This window comes from Fukomys damarensis, unplaced genomic scaffold, assembly GCF_012274545.1.
Source record: "Fukomys damarensis isolate Sample0158 unplaced genomic scaffold, DMR_v1.0_HiC HiC_scaffold_32, whole genome shotgun sequence".
Taxonomy (NCBI): Eukaryota; Metazoa; Chordata; class Mammalia; order Rodentia; family Bathyergidae; genus Fukomys; species Fukomys damarensis.
Genome location: NW_022900944.1, coordinates 36742765 through 36756390, shown reverse-complemented (window position 1 = coordinate 36756390; position 13626 = coordinate 36742765). Strand labels below are relative to the sequence as shown.

The following is a 13626-nucleotide window of genomic DNA, read 5'->3' as shown; positions in this document are numbered from 1 at the left end:
TAAGAACTAAAACTATTTTTTCCAAATGATTCATTATTTTTTCAGAAACCTAAATACTGGTCTTATTGTATTAAATATTAATATCTCAGTATTTTTTTCTTCAGATCATCTTTCTCATTTAATTCCCCACTTGAAATTGCTTCTTAATCCTTCTCTTTCACCCTTCAATATTAATCCTACTTTAACAGTCAAAGTCATTCTGGGAGCTACTAGAGTTTTAGGTTAAAATTGTAATAAAGCTGAATGGTAATGATTTATGTTCTCTGTACATTTTATAGCACATTACAGCTCTTTTTATTAGTGTAAAAACATTACGTCCATTTTATAGTACTTGGAGCATGCTTTTTTACTTTAAATTATTGTAGAGGTTTATAGTTGTAGCTTTGCCTTTGTAATATATTGTTGGTTAGGCTTCCTATAAGCACTTATTGAACTTTTATTTATACTACTTGCCTGATAAATGCTGGGGACATACAAATGAATAGAGACAATTCTTTTATTTGAGAAGGTCACATTCAAATGGGGACAAGCGATGCATGAAGTTTTATGTTTATAATTTCATATACAAATCTAACCTTTTAAAATAGTAATTAAATAATTATTTCAGTGAGAAAAATATGTTCTGCTTTTAAAACAATCTTTGTGTGATGTTGTCTCTAGCTGTGTAATGACCCTAAAAGTGGACGGACCAAGAATGGAGGCTGGGCTTTTGACTCTAAATTCTCAAATTATAGCCACTACTTTACCATGTAGACTAACGACATTTGTGCTAAGAAGCTTCTGGGAAGCAGAATCACCAGTGCAGACTTTAGAAAGGAGACTGCTTACTAGGGAATGTCCTCATGGAGTCTGATTCCCGATGACACCACCACAGATTCAACTCCATCCTCTCTCACAGTAGCCACTGGGGTTCTCAGTCAGCAAACAACAGAAGCTAACTGGCTAATTCGGGGAAGGAATTCATGGGCCGGATTTGAGGCAGCTCACAGAATTGACAGCATGGCTGGAAACATGCATTTTGTGTGAAGAGCATAAAGCTCCATTTCATGAAGGGTTTAAACAGGAAAACAACAGATATTTGAAAGGAGAGAATTTAACTGAGAGACTTAGTTACATAAAAGATGAGAGAGGTGAGAAACCCAATCGAAGACAGTGAAATAGCTCTGGAATTGTTAACAGCAGCAAGCCATTTCCACTGGGGCTGGAGGCAAAAGGAAGGGAGGAAGTGTTATTAGACCCTGGGGACTAGGGTAACCTGGCAAAAGGTGGAATCATGGCAGGCCATTCTGAAAGCAGCTGAACCACAGAGGAGATGCAGTTGCTGAGGAGGGCTCTGCTAAAGACTGAGAGGGAGGGGGATAAACATTCTGGCTTCTACCTTCTCCCTGTCTCCCAGTCCCTTTCAAACTCAGCTGGAATCCAGCTGGTCCAGGAGTCTAGGAAAGCTAATAGCCCCCACAGTAATATCAGCCAAGCAGAAGAAGGTGAGAAAGATGTGAGGGGAAACAGGCTCTCCTTTGTTCTAATCCAAGTTTTGATTTTAACTTACTGGGGAAACTTGAATAAGCCATTTCCCAGTTCACACTTTACTTCCTTGGAGTGTAAAATAGGGATTGTGGATCAGAGCCTCCAGTGTCTTTATAATTCCTAGCTAGCCCTTTCTACACACTAAGTCCCCGATTTACAAATGAGTTCTGCTCTGGGAGAATGGTCACGAGTTGCATTCGTTCCTGAGCCCGACAAAGTAAATCATATGCAACTTTGACACAAAGCTACAATTTGTATATTGCTTTGTGCTTCCTAGAAGTCCCCATCACGTCACTACGCTTTTCCTCTTGCTTCTGACATCCTGGACTCTGATTGAGCATGGTACTACTGTGCACTATCACACTGTACAGTAAGCACACAGCAGCACAGCTGTGAGTATCCTGCACACACGTGAGCTACTTCTACAATTTGTTCACATCTATGAATGTTGTTGATGTGAGGTCTGTTTGTATCTGTGAAAGTTTGCAATTTGAATGTTTGTCAGTCAGGGACTTACTGTATTTTGTGTAATTATAAAAATTCAATCAAACAGTCCAAGAAGATAGGCTACCTGTGCTCATTTTTCCACATTAGGAGGATTTTTTTTTCCACATAAACATATCAATATAATAGGAAGTTTTTGCTGTGTATTATGGGTGTGATTTTGGGAGACAATTCTTTAAATGAAAAAGTGGATTCTTTTAAACTATGGGGAGCCACTTGAACAACTCACCTTCTCTTTCAGCAAGCGTTACCATGAGACAAGAGCGAGTAGAAGCACTTATGAACGATGTCAGGAGACTGGTTACCAAAAGAATGTTGCTTTTGCCTGTGGTGGCTAATTTATTTAAAGTGGTTCACAAAGTCTTACTTCCCTCTAGGATGCAGAAAACTGTAAAGGCCTCTTACTATAACAGTTAAAAAACAAAACAAAACAACAAACAACAAAATCACAACTTTTCTTGAACTCCACCAGAGAGCTGAGGCTGCAGAGCAAACAACCTCTAATCTAAAGACAGACAATTCCCTTTCTTCTGAGGAGATGGGACACGTGCCGCTGTGTCACCAGTGGCTCTCACCTGTAGCAGATGGCGCTTCCCCAATAGTAGAGGAGAGGCTTGGCTTGGATCTTCCAAAATCAGTGAAATATCCAGGAAGGTCAGACAACCTCAGTAAGATTAAAATGAAACACTTCCAATTCCCATTTTTGGATCAGGTCTTTAAATTTGGGAGGTCTGTTTTTTTTTTTTTTAATGTATTCTAGATAGTAGACCTTTGTCTGAGGAACAGCTGGTGAAAAATTTTTCCCACATTGTGGGTTGTCTCTTCACATTGTTGGTGCTTTCTCTTGCTGTGCAGAAGCTTTTTAATAAGAAGAGATCCCACTTGTTGATTGTTTGTGCTAGTTCACAGGCAACTGAGGTTTTGCTCATAAAATCTTTTTCTATGCCACTGTCTTCAAGAGTTCTACCTAATCTCTCCTCCAGCCCATTTAATATTTCTAATGTTTAGATCTTTAATCCATCTAATATTTAGATCTTTAATCCATTTCCATTTTAGGTTAGTTCATGGTGAGAGATACAGGTCTAGTTTTAATCTTTGGCAGGTTGAAACCCAGTTTTTCCAGCACCATTTATTAAGAGGCTGTCTTTCCTCCAGTGAGGGTGTTTGGCTCCTTTGTCAAAGATGAGGTGGCCGAATGTGTCTGGAGTTGTTTCTGCATCTTCTAATCTGGTCCATTGGTCCTCAGTTCTGTTTCTTTGCTAGTATCAACACAGTAGCTTTGTTGTACAGTTTCAAATTGGAGATTGTGATACCTGCTACCTTGTCTTTTTTGCCTAGAATTGCTTTTTGCTATTCTAGGTCTCTTTTTGTTCCAAATACATTTTTGGATTGTTTTCTCAAGGTCCGTGAAGTATGCTGCTGGGATTTCATCTGGGATTGCATTGAATCTATATAACAGCTTTGTTGTAAATAACAAATAGTTTCTCTGGTGTGAAAAACTGAAAGTGCAAATAAGGACTAAAAGGTATAATAGATAAAGTGAAATAGAAAGAAAAGGAAATGGAAAGAAGAAGTGGGAGGGGTAGAGGAAAGGAAAGAAGGATTAGAATTAATATGAGAAAATGAAGAAAAGGAAACAAAGTCTTTGTAAATAGGGAGGGGTAGAGGGGGTGAAGGGACGGTAAGTGAATGGGGAAAAAAATAAGGCCCAAGTTAGATTACATAAAGGTATGAATTTCCATTGATGAATGTAATTATATTGCATACCTAAAATGTGCCAGTAAAATTTAAAAAAACAAAAACAAAAACAAAATGACAGACAAAAAGAAAAACAAAATCCATACTAAGACACATCATATTCAAACTGCTATAAACCAAATATAGGAATAAAATTATAAAAGCAGCTCAAGAAAAAGATATAATTATAGCACATGTGGAAGAACAAAGATAAGCATTACAGCAGATTTCTTATTAGGAAAATGTAAGCCAAATGACAATTGAGTGATATCTTTACATACTGGAAATATTTTTTTCCTCATTGAGTTTATTGGTACATTTTAGGTATGCAGTACAGTTACATTCATCATTGGGTTCTTGTACCTTTACATGACAGGTCTTGGTTCTCGTTTTTCCCCTTGTCCCTGCCCTCCCTTCACCCCCTCCTCCTCTCCCTCTTTACAAACACTTCATTTCCATTTTTTCATTTTCTCATATTTTTTCCTTTTCCCTTATTAGCTCTCCCCTACCCTTCCCACTTTCCCTACACCTTTAGCCCCTTTCTTCCTATTTCACATTGTCCATTGCAAATATTAAATATATGTATACATAATTATTGATCTAGCATTCTATACTGAAGACAAAATGTCTTTCACAAATAAAGCAAAAAGACTTTTTTTCCCCAAATAGACCAAAATAGAGGAAATTCACAGTAGACTTGTGCTATAAGAAACATTAAAAACAAAAGTTTCAGCCAAGAGAAATATGTTACCAGACAGAAATGTGGCTTTACATGAAGTGGTTTAGAGATAGTGATACTCTTGAAATACTTGGAGGATGTGCCTCCAACCTGAAATATGGCAGCCTTGCTACTACAATACAGTAGACTGGGTAACCTAAAATTCTTCCACCGGAAAATAGCCAGAGGACTGGATAAAGTAAAGCTTATGAAATGTATAGAACAAAATAAGAAACACTCACAGGATTTCAAAGCAAAGCAGAAGGAGGGGCCAGAGCAGTAAGCCACTGAACTTATATTAGGTCTTATCCTGAGTTCCCAATAATCAGAAGCCTGGCTTTTTGTTTTGTTTTGTTTTATTTTTTGTTGTTGTTTTTTGAGACAGGGCCTCACTATGTAGTTGAGACTTACCTGGGACTCACTGTGTAGCCCAGACTGGTCTCGAACTCACAGCGATCCTCCTGCCTTGGCTTCCCGAGTGCTGGGATAACAGGCGTGTGCCACCACGCCCCGCAAGCCTGACTTCTTAATAACTCTACCAGAGCAAGAGACAAGGCTTTCAGATGGTCAAATCAGGAGACTGGTAATAAATCCCCACACAAACCTGGGAAACTTAAAGAGTTGCCACAACATTCTTTCACCATCAAAAGGAAAAGTGTCTATCTTGTTTTTGTGTGAGGGAAACTAGGTATCTCTAGGAAATTCATAGCTTTGGATTCTGTATTTCATGCAGATTTGAGTTTGACTATATTTCACCAATCCAAGAATGCCTCTGCCAAGAAATCATCAACCAATCATTTTATATAGTCTAAAGTTTGAGAACAAGAGCAGAAGAAAAAGCTAATCCTTTCTGAAGAGAAATGTCCTTAGCTACAAAAATATTCCACAGAAAAAGCCCTTTTGAAATTGAGCTCACAATTCAGAATGGTATATATATTTTTTTTTTGTACCAGGGATAGAACTTGTGCCCTTGAGCTTTCGAGGTAGGTGGCAGAACCACTGAGCCAAATCCCCGGCCCATAAATACTACTTTTTAAAAAGTAAAGAAAAAGAACTTGATCCCTTCCCACATGTCTCCTCAAGCTAATCAGTGTTGTTAAGGCCCCACCAAGCAGCCCCTGTTTTCATGTCCCATAACAAGTTGTTCTTTCCCATCCTGTAAGAGTTCCTTAAGAGCAAGGACTGTCTCACCACCTTTTCTATTGTCCCATGGTGTCTACACAGCAGCTACTCCATAAATACTCAGGTTAAAATCCAACTTCGTTGCTTACTATCCCTCTGCTCTTGCTACAACCTCCTTCTCCCATAGTTTTCTCATTGTCTAAGTAGGCAACAGTAGGCCGAATCCCCCTCACATCTCATCATCCTGAAAGTTTCTTCTACTTCCTTGTTCTATATTTAAAAACCCTGTGATTACATCGGGCCCATCCAGAGGACCCAAGATAATCTTCCCATTTTAAGGTTAGTTGACAGCAGCCTTACCTCCACCTGTAAGTTTCAGCTCCTTTGCCATGTAACATTATGTACTTGGAGGTTCTGGGGATGAGGGCATGGGCATATTCAGGGAGCTATTATTCTGCCAACCACTGTGGAATTAGCTCATTTGAAAAAATAAACAAGCAAACAAACACAAAAGAGCCAGAACTTACCATATAGCGCTTACTATCCATCAGAAGTTTATATTTATTGATTTATCTTTTCCTCAAAGCAATTCTATAAAGTGGGTACAGTTCTATAAAGTTTAGTATATTTCCCCCACTTTTCAGATGAGAAACAGTCATGAGCCAAGGGATATGGGTGGCCCCAGAAGCTGAAAAGGCAAATCAATCCATTCTCCCCACAAGCTTCCCAAGGAATCATAGCCCAGTCGACATCTCAGACCCGCTGAAATGTGGATAATACATTTTAGCCCAGAGTGACTTCTGACCTCCTGAAATGTAAGATCTTGTGTTAAGTCACTAAACTTGTGATCATTTGGTACAGCAGCAATGGCAAACTAATCCAGCCAGTTGTAAAAATGTCAGTCAAGACAAATATTTCTATTCATAAATTCCCATAGTATATTAAAAGGACATTTATCAAGCTCTTTAAAAAAAAAACAAACAGGAAACTTTGGTAAAAAATGGGTATTCAACCTTGATTTTTAGCTTCCTCTTGGGACGAAGAGGAAATCTAATCTAATGTCAGTGAAGTCTCCTGACTTTGCAGCTGAGGACTGTAACAAACAGTTCCACCCTGAGTGCTATTCTAGCAAAGTACTTGTGCTGACCAGCTTTAGCTGTAATCAATCAAAAACAAGAGCCAAGGCGTGCATACCTGCGAGTTTTAATGTGAAACACAGCATCTTTGTTGCCAATGTTTCGTATCAACAGAACCTTTTGACTGCTGTATTTGACCGGGCAAGTGGAAAAATTTAGCTCATCGGGAAAATCCAGGATGGCTCGTGCACCTCTAGCTTTGATGGGTACAATAAACTTTTCTCTTTCAGTAACACAGGTCAACACATGGGCGTAATCCTACAAGGGAAGGATACAAACATTAGTTGTGAAAAAAACAAAAACAAAAAAAAACAACAGGATCAAAAGAACTGGGCAAGAAAAACAGTGGTTATACCAGGCATTTTTACAGAACAGTTGAGTGTATTTCTGTGAAACTTCTCAAGACCCATGTACTTTTAATGAGATTCACTTTTCTTTCTCTTTCTTTCCTTTCTTTTTTTCTTTTATTTTCTTTTGGGGGGGTACCAGGGATTGAACTCCGGTCCTTGTGCTTGTAAGGCAGGCGGTGGAACTACCGAGCTAAATCCCTTGCCTGAGATTGTCTTCTGAGAGAAGGAGTACAGTTCAAGTGTTAAAACCTACACGCCAGGAGAGAATCTCAGGCTTCATATGTTTCCCAGATACCTGTGAGGTGGGGAGGGAAATGGTGACAGTCAAGAGTTATTTTTCTTTATTTTTCTCTAGATCAAAGGAGATTCACACCAGTTCCTTCATGGCCACCTTCTAAACCCTATTTACCTTTCCAGCCCATGTGTTGCATGGATGGATCTAATGGTCTCTGTGCCCACACTCTGCAGTGTGACTCTGCATTTCCTCCATCAGGAGTGGAGTCTATGGCCCCATGCCTTCCTTTGAAGTCATGTTATGCCAGTTTCAAGCTGAGGCCTCAAGAAGTTTTGGCGTTGCCAGCCTTGCTCTTGGAACGCTGCCACTTCCTGCCACTTCCGTGTGAGGAAGCCTGGTGGCCCACTGTGGGATGACAGCCCGGATGTCCCAGCCAGGGCCGTGTCACTCTAGTCTCAGCCAGCTGATGCCCAGATATGAGCAAGCAGGGTCACTGCCTCAACATGGAAGTGGGCCCAGCCAAGACCAGAAGAACTACCCAACTGAACTTTAGTCTCGTGAGCATTAATAAATGCTTATTATTTAGGCTACTAAGTTTTGGAGTATTCTATTGTTACACAGCAAGAGCTAACTCATAGAGGTTTTCATTTGAAATTCTCTCTTGTGAAAAGCATTACTAAACATTCCAAATAAAAATGCTGAGGCCCTTGGCATCTATCTCTCCCTTTCTTGAGCCTAAATGCAACAGAAATGCTGAATAAAGTCACTCTTTGTGTCATCTCATTAGATAGAAATAGAATGCTCACTAGTAACACAGAAAAGCAAAAGTTAAAAGTGAATCCTCAGGGCCGGGGATTTAGCTCAGTGGTTCCACCACCTGCCTTGCAAATGCAAGGACCTGAGTTCGATCCCCGGTACCAAAAAAAAAAAAAAAAAAGTGAATCCTCAGCAATAAGCAAGACTAAATGTAAGAGGAAAATGCTAACAGTTCCCTCAAGAAATCGTCAAAAGCTCAGAAATCCCCATGAAAAGAAGGTCTTATCTAACCTGAGTTTATTATTCTTCACTTTCCATTTTCTCTTCACGTTCGTGTGTTTTAGCTGCAAGGCAGTCTTTATAAATGGAATGTCACTTCAAACTTAAATCTCCTTTCAGTAATCACGTTGTAAATGGTATTAAGTGGTGGAGGGTTTTTTGTTTTGTCTGTGTCCTGAATCCCAGGTTTTGTACCAGAGCTAAAGTCCACAACCCAGGGCCTCCTGTGTGCTAGGCAAGTGTTCTACCACTAAGCTATATCTCTAGCGTAGAAGATTTTGTTTTGTTTTTAAAACTCTTTAGGCTTTGAGCATAGGGTAGAAATGGGAACATCTGACGTACTGATTTGTCATATAGACCTGCCATGCACTCAGCTTAGGAAACCATAGAACAGAAAGAAAACAGTGGTGTCCCCAGTTAGCTCATTCCTCCAACCATGTTTATTAAGTGCCCCGGAATCCATGTGATTAGGAAACAGACATGTCATAACCCTCTTCCCCTTACATAATAGACAAGACAATGAACACGTGAGTAAGAGACATATAATGGATAAGTGTAAAGGTGAAATAGCCAGTAAGGCTCTGAAACATGACATTTACGCCTGCAGTTCTCTTTGCAACCCCCAAACTCTACACTCTACCCAGCTACCCAGCTGACACCTCGTAAAATGTAAACATATCATGTCTCAAACCAAAGCCCCTGATTAATGGCACTGCAACTGTGCCCAGGGGTAAGAATGGGGGCTAAAATCCAGCCCACTCTGCTGGCCCCAACTGTATAAGCCTAGTGAGGGATCCTTTTTTCTAGTACCCCAAGGGAGGTAGATCAGTTAGAAAGCTACTGCAGGATCCAGGCAAGGGATGACACTGAGCAGGACTGGTGTGGTAAACTGCTTCTCTTCTCTGTTTGGAGAGTAGCAAACACTCAATAAATGTTAGCTGTCATACTTAAAATTTTGTATCAAAAATGGTGCTTTGTGTGCGGCACACAGGAAAAACTCAATGTGCGCTCATTCTTGTTGTCAGGATAATGATACAAAAATTGCTTAAAATAACAGGATAAGTTCAGAAAGCGACAAGGGGTTTGAAAAAAATAAGACATAGTCAAGTGATATTGTGGAAAGGGGCAGCTTTAGGTTACAACGACCATGGTGGCTTCCCTGAGTGGTGACCTTTAGATGGAGACCAGGAGCCAGCAGGAGCCAGGAGTGCTCCATGAACACTGTGTTCCTGGCGAGGGGAATCGCCATAAAAACCCTAAGGTAGGAGCAAGTAATAAAAATTAATGAACGGTATTCACGGCATTTATTAGAACTAGGGTGTTAGACTCTTCACTTTGCAATCGATTCTGATTTCCAGATGGTGACGCCAGGCTCAGAAATTATTTTATCCAGACATAAGAAAGTGTAAATTACACTAAGATCTTAGCAAACCCCATAGAGTTCAATAATGCATCTGTCTGTCTGATTATAACCGACTCCTAAACAGATGAGAACTATTTTCATCTTTTTTTAGGCGACCAAACCTAGCCAGCAAAGGTTTTGTTGGGAAAGCAGCTGGCACATGTGGAAACAATATTAATTGAGGCTTTGAGAGAGGAAAAAACAAACGATACTGCTGAATCCAGGATTAGAGAAGATCCCAAAGTGCTTTCTTATTCTATTCTATCTTCACATATCCTCTGCTTTGTTCTACAAGGAATTTAGGACAGCTGGAAATGGTTTAAGAGGATGATTGAAATATTAAGAGGGATATTTTCAAATCTTTTCAAGTTCCTAAATGCAGTTTGAAAATATGATCAGAATTATGTGCATTTCACAGTCAAGTTATATATCCATAAAATAATATGAAGAAAGTCCTTTAAACAACTCCTTGAGAACATATTCCAATCTCTGAAGTTATACATTTAATAGTACTATTTTAGATCACATACTATACCATTATACATTGCTCTGCTGGCTTAAAATTAATTCAGATGCAATGGTTCAAGAGGCTCTGTCTGCCTACAAGCTAAGCAGTTACGTCAGTTCACGGACTCCCTGTCACTGCACCAAGACACAGGGCAATCAGGTCGCCATTCAAAGCCATAACATTGACTCTGTGCTCTTTCCCCTCTACTACAAAAGCCTTAGCCATGGATCAACTCTGCCTCTTAAAATGTGATCCTACACTACATTGCTCTCCAGATGAAACTTTTAAACTATTTTTGGTGTTTTTGTTTTTTGTTTTGTTTTGTTTTGTCTTCCTTGCCAGATGCTCATCCTCCAAACTGAAAAAAAGAAAGAGAAAGAGAGAGAGGGAGGGAGGGAGGGAGGAAGGGAGGGAAGGGAGAGAGTGCAACTCAGCCAGGCAATGAAAATGGCAGGCGTGACTTTCCAAGAAGTGAAAAGAATGAATCTTGATTTTATATTAGTCCTGCGGTAGAATGCAAACATGGCAATAATTCTTTCCTTTAAAATCTCAGCAGAGGGAAATGATGTCTTCCACCACAGTAAACGATTCTATGTAATCAAGGTCAAGGCCAGTGTGGTTAAACCCTTACATCTTCTATCGGCTTTTTTCTCTACTCCTAAAGTTGATGGAGAAATGGCAGCAAAGGGAAACCAGATCAGATCAGGGCTAGAAATTCTGATTAGGAATTTCATACTCAATATCCCTGGAAAATGTTCCAAATTCCCTAGACAGTTAAAAGTATCTCCTCAATCTGAAACTTATCCCTCAAGAGGGGAGAATTAGCTCTGAAATCCCAGCCAGTTTAGAAATAAGACTGATCAGGTATTTGGGGCTTTTTCCCTACCACTATGGCTCTTCATGTGATTTAGCTTGGGTCCTCCTAGAGGTATCTACACTTTTCTCTCTGGTAAAAGAGAATCACTTCTGACCTTTGGCTTGAAAAGAGACCTGGGATTTCCAAATTTATGTGTACTATTTTGTGCTTAGTATACAATTACAATGTTTACTTCATGTATAAATCATCCACTTAGGGCAATTTCCTCTTCAGTTGTTTTGTTTTGTTGTTTTGTTTTTTGCTTTCTAAGGTACCCTTAAATCTACCAATCCTGCCTTCACTCCTGTTTCTAAGACTAACCCCTCTCGAATGTGCTAGATATCAAGGCTTCTCAGTAACTCCAGATTATTCCTGAATCACTGACTTTTCCTTTTCCTGAATTCCCGAACATTCACATATCACCCTATAAGCACGCCTGAATAATCTCATCTTAATTATTTAAAAAATACCTAACTTGACCTCAACATCGACCTTCAGCTTCTTCCCATCTTTCTAATTACCTTTTATAGCAAAACTCCTCACAGACATTATTTGTACTCAATTTTGCCACCTCTACATTTTTCCAGTCCAGTCTCTCTTTGACCCACCCAATCAGTGTTCTGTGCTCAGAATTCCTAAGAAACACTGCATACCAAGGATGGCTCTGCCAAATCCAGTGGTTAAGTCCACATTCCCATCTTATTCCTAATTCCCTACCTAGCTTTTCCTGCTGTTGGACAAAATCTTAGTAGTCAATCTAGACTCCAGCACCCAGTTCTGACAGCCCTGTAGTAAGAGCTCCTAGCTCCTCCTCTGCTGTCACCACCCTTGTCCCACCCTCCTAGTCTCTTGCCTGAGCTGTTGCAAGCCTCTTCCTCCTATATTCAGTAGGGTGCAGTCCAACTTCATGGAACAGGAAAAAGAGCAAAGTAAGGGTGGCTTAGAATAGACAGGCATTTATTGCCCTCACATCAGAAAGTCTGAAGTTAGGAGGGCCAGCTTGGCTCAAAAGGTTTATCAGAGACTCAAATTCCTAACTTCCGGCTCTCCCATTCTAGCACAAACTCCATCCTCAGTGTCACCTCATGAAGCAGGTGACCTCAAGGATGCCACTCTCTCACAGCCAAGACGGAGGCCAGGGAGGATAGCAGAGAGACAAAAAACCAGAGTATTTCCTGCCATGCCAACTCTCTTTAAGTAGAAGCCTGGAACTCCTTCTGCTTACATCTCATTAGCAAACAGTAAGAGGCACACAGCTGCAAGGCTGACTGGGAAGTAAAATACTCTCTTATTTTAGGCAGCAGTGAGCCCAATCAAATTTTGTGCTTCCCCCTTATATACTATTGGGAGAAATTTAAACTGGTACAGCCACTATGGAAAATAGTATGGAAGTTCCTCTGAAAATTAAAAACAGAACTACCATAAGATTCAATGATCCACATCTGGGTCTAAATCCACAAGCAATGAAACATATATTGCTAAGAAATCTGCACATTCATTGAAGCACTGTTCACCATAGCCAAAACATAGAATCAACCTAAGTATACAACCATGGATGCATGGTTAAAGACAGTGTGGAATAGATACACAATGGGATTCCTATAAAAATGCAGCCTATAAAAAGAAGACAATGCTCTTTGTGACAAGAGGGATGAATTTGGAGGACGTTATGTTAAGTCAGTAAACCAACCCCAGAAAGCCAAATACTATATATGATCTCACTGATATGTGGAAAATAAAAACAATCAAACATAGAAGCAGAGTAAAATGGGGTTATCAAAGGCTGGGGTTCATAGGATGGGGAGATGTTTGTCAAATTTCAATCAGACAAGAGGATCAAGTTCAGGAGACCTATTGTACAAGCCAGAGATTACAGTTAATGTCTATGTACTGCACAGTACTTCTTATGGTTTCCATATGGTTTGAGGGTATCTCTTTCAGGGGTTCTTGAAGTGGAGTTGAATCTCTATTGTGAGTATTAAGAGGGTTAAAATGTAATCGACTATGCTGTTTAGAAATGGGGCCTTGGGGAAATGGCTAGGGTTAGATAAGGTCATAAGAGTAGAGCCCCGGGATTATATTGCTAGTGTTTTGTAAGAAGAGAGAGACCAGAAGTTACCACACACATGTGCGTACACACGTAGACACCGAGTCTAGCTGTGTGATGTCTTGCACTGCCTGGTCAGCAAGGAGGTGAGCTCCTCACCCTTGCGCTGGAACTGTGAGCCAAAATCAATCTCTTTTCTTCATAACTTACCTGGTCTAGGGTGTTGCGTTATTGGCAACAAAAAATTGACTAATGTAGTACTCAGAAGTCACTAAAAATGTAGATTTCATTATCTCACATTTTTTTCTTTTCTTAAAGTGTTTGTAGATGGGGAGGGGAGGAGGGGGTGAAGGGAGGGCAGAGGTAAGGGGAAAAAAATGAGAATCAAGACTTGCCATGTAAAGGTACATGATCCCAACAATGAATGTAACTGTAATGTATCCCTAAAT

At 40.0% G+C, this 13626-nt stretch overlaps 1 protein-coding gene across 4 annotated transcripts in view; it reads right to left on the bottom strand.

Annotated features, from left to right (window-relative positions):
• The window catches only part of Hydin (HYDIN axonemal central pair apparatus protein), a 365508-nt gene that overhangs the window by 296067 nt on the left and 55815 nt on the right, over window positions 1-13626 (bottom strand). For all 4 annotated transcript variants that reach the window (XM_010644447.3, XM_033757831.1, XM_010644448.2 and 1 more), the window contains exon 6: window positions 6803-7002. In XM_010644447.3, the coding sequence (XP_010642749.1) occupies window positions 6803-7002 (200 nt within the window). The remainder of the gene's footprint in view (window positions 1-6802; window positions 7003-13626) is intronic.